Source organism: Populus euphratica, unplaced genomic scaffold (assembly GCF_000495115.2).
Source record: "Populus euphratica unplaced genomic scaffold, PopEup_1.0 scaffold2854.1, whole genome shotgun sequence".
NCBI lineage: Eukaryota > Viridiplantae > Streptophyta > Magnoliopsida > Malpighiales > Salicaceae > Populus > Populus euphratica.
In genome coordinates, this window is record NW_011502732.1 from 1,912 (window position 1) to 8,684 (window position 6,773).

General features: G+C 33.8%; 1 protein-coding gene across 1 annotated transcript; it reads left to right on the plus strand.

The window, feature by feature from the left end:
- The first annotated feature begins 493 nt into the window (after nucleotides 1-493).
- PUB49 (plant U-box 49) lies at nucleotides 494-5,080 on the plus strand. The gene is made up of 11 exons (XM_011017555.1): nucleotides 494-847; nucleotides 929-991; nucleotides 1,095-1,198; nucleotides 1,948-2,039; nucleotides 2,118-2,207; nucleotides 2,315-2,390; nucleotides 2,485-2,849; nucleotides 3,309-3,565; nucleotides 3,653-3,941; nucleotides 4,419-4,529; nucleotides 4,639-5,080. Exons 1-11 carry the CDS (start codon nucleotides 720-722, stop codon nucleotides 4,855-4,857), a joined length of 1,794 nt encoding a protein of 597 aa, XP_011015857.1. The 5' UTR covers nucleotides 494-719; the 3' UTR covers nucleotides 4,858-5,080.
- The last annotated feature ends 1,693 nt before the right edge of the window (nucleotides 5,081-6,773 follow it).

Sequence of the window (6,773 nt, forward strand, 5' to 3'; positions counted from 1 at the left end):
ATCTTTGTGCTTTAACTTACTTATGAGTTTAAATCTATTATTTTGAATCATTGTTCATGACTCGAGTTTAATATTATATTTTAGATCCATTAATTTCATACATACACTTAACTAATGAGTAAATTTGCTTTTTGATTCATTAAATTTATTGGTCACTAATCTCTCATACCTTAGTCACATTTCTTGGATCATTATTTGATTCATTTTCATATTTAAAACTTGTATTTTGTATTAATTATGTTTATTTACACATTTCGTTTAAGTATTAATATAAAAAATTTTACTCAATTAAAATAAAGTTTAACTTTAATTTTTTAAAAAATAAAAAAAATTTCTGACTCAATTTTATAATAAATATTTAATATTTATAACAAAATATATTTATGACATTTGTATAAAATTAAATATTAAAAATAATTTAAATCAATACGTAAAATTTATACAGTACATTACCTAATTTATGGGAAAGTTCATCTCGGCCCCTTTTACTCGTCCCCTAATAGGAAACGCTGAGCAAGGCCCAATTCATCAACTCTAGATAGTGGATATCAAAAGCACCCAACCGGACTTTGTTCGAAGTAGCAATAATTCCTCCTCGGCGATTCACCGCCGCAGTTGGCTACTCTGACAGTCTCAAGCAAAAAGGCAAGAGCAGGAATAAACCCTAAAAAAAACCCACTAATAAAAGCCCTAATTGAAAGTCGATTTGTAAGAGAAAGATGGGGAAGAAACAGCACAGCAAAGATCGAATGTATATAACAAAAACAGAATGGGCCACGGAATGGGGCGGTGCCAAATCCAAACAACTCCAAACTCCTTTCAAACGTCTTCCTTTCTATTGCTGCGCGTACGCTCTCTAAAATATACCCATAAGATCTTGCAATTATTATTTATTGATTTTTTTTTCTTGCGGTTTGTTATTTTGCAGTCTTACATTTACGCCGTTTGAGTTTCCAGTTTGCACAGCAGATGGCAGTGTATTTGATTTAATGTTAGTATCCTTTTCTTTTCTTTTAATCCTTTGTTGATGTCAATGCTGAATTTTGATGATGATGATGATGATATGTTTCTTCTTCTTCCTTTTTTGTGTCAAGGCACATAACTCCGTACATAAGGAAGTATGGGAAGCATCCTGTTACTGGAGCTCCGTTAAAGCAGGGTGATCTTATACCACTCAATTTCCATAAGAATTCTGAAGGTGCGGCTTTTCTTGCTTTATAGTAGTTGAAAACTTAATCCGATCACTGAAAGAAGTAAGATGATTTTGTGAATGTATCCAGGTGGTAGAAGCTTATCTAAATTTTAATTCGATTTCATTGTTATTCAATCTTGAGATCATGCTGATTTAAGTTAGGAGGAAGAGAAAAGAGAATTAATGCTGAGAAGGATGGTATTTTGTGGAGAAAACTTGTGAATTTAGTACCGTGTAAGAAATTTAAGATGTTCGATGTGTTTTTTGAGGAAGACTTAAGTAGGCGGTGGCATCTTTTGAGTTTGGAGTTGAATAATCACATCATTAAGTTATGTATGTTGATCTTTGCTGTGTGAGTCCTAGGAGAGCCTAACATTGGCATGTCCTTTTGGGTTAACCTAAATGTGGCTACATCTTTCTGTCTCGGTGATTAATTTAGTTTTAGTTCAACCAATTATATTGCTTAGTTTACTTGTTTCCTTGAAATTAAGCTCAAATGTCTGATAAATACTTCTTTCCTTTTAATTTCATTACTTTTGTTGTATTTTTCTTCCGCGGTCTACTTGTAGGAAAACTTTCCTCATACCCACTGTATTACTATAGCCTTCCAATTTCTCACTTCTTACTGATTCCAAATGGTTGTTTGATGCAAAATTTGCCATTTGTTTGATGATTCTTCCATATCTGGATGTCTACGCAACATAGTTTACATCCATGTGCTAACTATATCACTATATTTTGTATTTGCTTCATAGGAGAGTATCATTGCCCTGTGCTGAACAAAGTTTTTACTGAATTCACGCATATAGTTTCTGTGAAGACTACAGGAAATGTGTTCTGCTATGAGGTAGCTTTGTTCATTTATTGTCCGTAGTCATTCTCTTCTTTCTTTCTGCTCTTATTTATTCTTTTGCTTGTCTTATAGGCAATTAAAGAATTAAACATCAAGACAAAAAACTGGAAAGAACTACTGACAGACGAACCGTTCACTAAGGATGACCTCATAACAATTCAGGTGACTGATAAATTTACATTACATTATCCTTAGCCATGTTACACCATGTAGGTGATGTTGCCTATCACGTAAGAAGCTGCTCTTAACTCTGTGGGTATGCTTTGCAGAATCCAAATGCCATTGATAGTAGGAATACTCTTGATTTTGATCATGTTAGGAATGCTCTGCAAGTTGATGATGAAGGTAGGCTATTTCCTTTGCTAACCTTTCTGGTTCAAATCCATTGTTTTAATATGCCTTTTCAAACTACAAGGTGACTTCAGACTTTGTTTTCCAGAGCTAAAGAAGATGAGTTCAGATCCATCTTATAATATAAACATATCTGGAGATATCAAGCAAATGTTGGCAGAGCTTGGAACTGAGAAAGGACGGCAAATTGCTCTTCATGGAGGTGGAGGCAGCAAGGCACAAAATGAAAGGGCTGCTGCCCTTGTTGCCATTTTGGCTGCCAGGTCACACATTAAAGAGGATCCCCAATCAACTTCAAACAAACTTCCAAGAGCTTATAGTATTGTAGATGCTGCATCTGCTTCAGTTCATGGAAGAAGTGCAGCAGCAGCTAAAGCTGCACCAGATGACAAAACTGCTGCTCGGATAGCTATGCACATGGCTGGTGAGAGGGCACCTGTGAATTCAACAATGGTAAGTTTTTCTCAAGTCCAAGCTTTCTGCAAGACACAAGATCAGACATTAGAGAAATTATTATGCTACTATACTCCTCAAATAATAGGACCTGCCATCACAACTACCAATGTGGCCCACTTTTATGTGATCAGGAAGCAGTACTCTAGGAATGCTGAAATTGCTCATACTAGAGCTGCAAACCAATGATCAATCTGGGATTTACTAAAGCATGCCCCTAAGTATGAATAGCTGAATATACTTTGTTCTCTCCTTCTGACCTTGAAGTCTTATCCCAGTGTCATATAGCTGTGACAAATACAATCACTGCTTGTTTTCATTTTTGACATGATCTGAATCTGGTCTTGTCCATCCTCATTGGGCAATGGGACTTTAATCCTGTTTTGTTCCCTTTTTTGAGGGAAGATATGAAAGATGAAAAATGGGAACACACTGTTTTGACTTGATTTTTTGCTTCAGGTAAAGAGCCGTTTCACAACTGGTGCTGCTTCACGATCCTTCACTTCAACCTCTTTTGATCCTGTCACAAAAAATGAGTTTGAATATGTCAAAGTTGAAAAAAATCCAAAGAAGAAAGGTTATGTTCAGCTGCAGACAACACATGGAGATCTAAACATTGAGCTGCACTGTGATATAACTCCAAGGACTTGTGAGAACTTCATCACTCATTGTGAGCGAGGTTATTATAATGGAGTGGCTTTTCATAGAAGCATTCGGTATGTTATGTGAATTTGATATTTTTCATCGATCTGTAAATGTAGACAGACATAGATGTTGACCAATAATTTATCCATTGTCTGTAGGAATTTTATGATTCAAGGTGGTGATCCTACTGGCACTGGGAGAGGAGGCGAATCTATATGGGGGAAGCCTTTCAATGATGAGCCGAACTCCAAGTTGCTCCACTCTGGAAGGGGTGTTGTCAGCATGGCTAATAGTGGTCCCCACACCAATGGTTCTCAGTTTTTCATCCTTTACAAGTCTGCCAATCATTTGAACTTTAAACATACAGTTTTTGGTGGAGTTGTTGGTGGCTTGACTACATTGGCGGCAATGGAAAAAGTTCCTGTTGATGACAATGACCGACCTCTGGTGAGTTATTCAGTTTTCTTGCATATATATATATATATGTATATATATATCATTCCTTGACTGGTACAATAATGGTATTTTTACAATTGAATGGCAGTTGACTTGGCAAATGTGAAGTGAAAAATACATTATTTAGTCTGTGGACAGCAAATTCTTTGATAGTACGATTTCCATAGGCTTGTATTAGTTATTTTCATAAAAGGGACTTCTTGTAAGTATTGGGGGAGTCGGATATCAAAATTTTGTGAGATATGGAAAGTTGAAGTCTCATAAGTAGCATGTGAATTATCATTTACTGAATCCGTGACCTTTTCTACTCTCAATTAAAATGCTTGCTAGGACCTTCATGTTGCAATAACAAAAACCTGAAAGACACTACGGTTGCTCTATATATTGCTTCGTCATGAATTTATATTTAATAACCTGGTTGTGATCCAATGCTTCATATTTGTCTTTGTTCATTGACAAATAATGCAGGAGGAGATAAAGATAACTAGTGTAACGGTATTTGTCAATCCTTACACAGAACGTGATGAAGAAGAGCAAGAGAAGGCTAAAGATGAGAAGGATATTGGGGATGAAGAGAACGTAACTTTCTGGGTCCCTTTTGGAGTAGAGAAGCGGCATTTTAAGTTTCTTTTCATTAATTTTGGTCTTGAGAGAGTGATGTGGATTTTGTTTGTTTGTTATTTTTTAGGAGAAGATTGGGTCATGGTATAGCAATCCAGGCACGGGAACTACAGAAAGTGGAACTGTGGGTGGTGGTGGTGGTGGTGGTGTTGGAAAGTACTTGAAAGCAAGAAATGCTAAAACTGAATCCACTGCAATCGACAGTGGTTCATCAACAATTGCTGGGACGAAGAAAAGGAAAGTGGGAGGTTCGACAGCGGAGTTCAAGGACTTCTCTGGCTGGTGAAAATTTCCTAATTCGTGTACCGTACTCAGACATAGGAATATGCGGCATAGATGGAGGTAGGCAAGCAGAACATATTCTTTCAAGGTGCTTAAAAATTGGAAGTAAAATTTTGAAGGGTGGTATTTCATTGTTGGGTTGTCTGTACAATAACATGTATTATTAAACTACTAGCAGAAATAGTTTACACATCTGATGAGTGCAGATTTTGTCCCGAGCACTCTTTCTCACTCTCGCGCACGCACAAGTCAGCACCTGGAAAGGTGAAATCACTCTTATATGCTGGTAAAATTAATTTCATGCTGGATTGTGATAATCCCATGGTGGACGCCCCATGATTTTCCTCAAATTATGTTTCTCCATAATTGTTTGGGGCATAACTATATGCAATTTGACATTCCAGTAAACGAGGATAAATCTGATTTCAATCTTGATGGAGATACTGCGATCTAGGGATCGACTACTTTCTTTATTTTCACTCCTTCCAAAATATCCCCAGCCACTTTGTAGTCCAGTCCTTTCCCAGCCTTAAAATTACAGTTTAATTTGGTTAAACCGACTTAAATTTAAAGTCCTTTGATAGATGCTTTATGTGCTTTTAATTTTATTTTTGATCTTATTAAAAAAATCTAGTAATTTTGTTACTTTGTTCAAGTTTTCATCCATAGTTTTTGATATAAAACTAATAAATTGATTCAAATACCCTTAGCTTTAATAAATTTTTAACCTAATTATTATTCTTAATTTTTTCAAAGAGTTAATTTTCAATTTTGAAAATCAAGTAAACAACATGAAGGTGTGATATCATATTTTTTACTCCGTTCAGAAATTTAGGTTTGAATTGAATTAAAAATTAAAACTAATAACCCAAATATTATTTTTTTCCTATCCCTGAAAACCATGATAGCCTTGAAATCTCTTTCATGTTTTTAAATTTAAGATAAAAACTTTTGGATGCAAAATCAAAATTATGAATTGAATTTTATCTTAAAATTTAAAATAAAAGATCATTTTATTAATTTTATATTCAAAAGATGGACACAACCTTGAAAAAAGCAACATATGTTTGAATATATTATAGGTTAAAAGTGAAATTGATAGTTAAATTCAAAGAATATTATGCCAGTTTCTTTTTGGATGGAAGTGTTTTTATTAAAAGTATATGAAATTTTATTTATAAAATCGTGTTTGGTTAGTGTTATAAAATATATATATAAAAAAAGACATAAAAAAGATATAAATATGAATGTATGTTCTTTTTATCCTGATTGTTTCCATCTTTTATGTTCTAGGAATGTTATCAATCTATATCTAAGAATTCTTCCTTAACCAAACTTTTCTAATAACCTAAAAATAACAATCATTATAAATTATTTGCTCATTGGTATCCAATTCAATATCTAGGATTGTTCCTAATTCCTAGTTTAATCAAAGTTTAAATATATCACTATCTTAAATGCTTTAAAATTCCCTCCAAAAATCACCCAACACTAGAACCATGTTATTACAACCCCTTGTTTTACTTGAAAATACATATTTATATTAATAATTAAATATAAAAAATAATTTTAAAGTTTTAATAATTACATCTTGATTAGTACTTAAAAGTGCATTTTTATCAAGGTTTTATATCATTATTTTGCACTAGAAGTATCAATAACTCCTTAACTAAAGCATGTTTTATAATAATATATCTAATAATATAAGATACCTTTAATTTATGGTAAATGTTCATTTTAAATGCAGACCTATCACATAAATGAAAGGATTGATTGATAAATTTAAGAACTGAAATTAAAAGGTCAAAGAGATGGCCAAACTTAGAAAAGAGATGTCGGTGCAATCCAAACCGGAACACTGTTCGGTAATTGGGTCATATCTAGAGCTATATATCTCAGATTTAGGTAGGTAATTGGGTC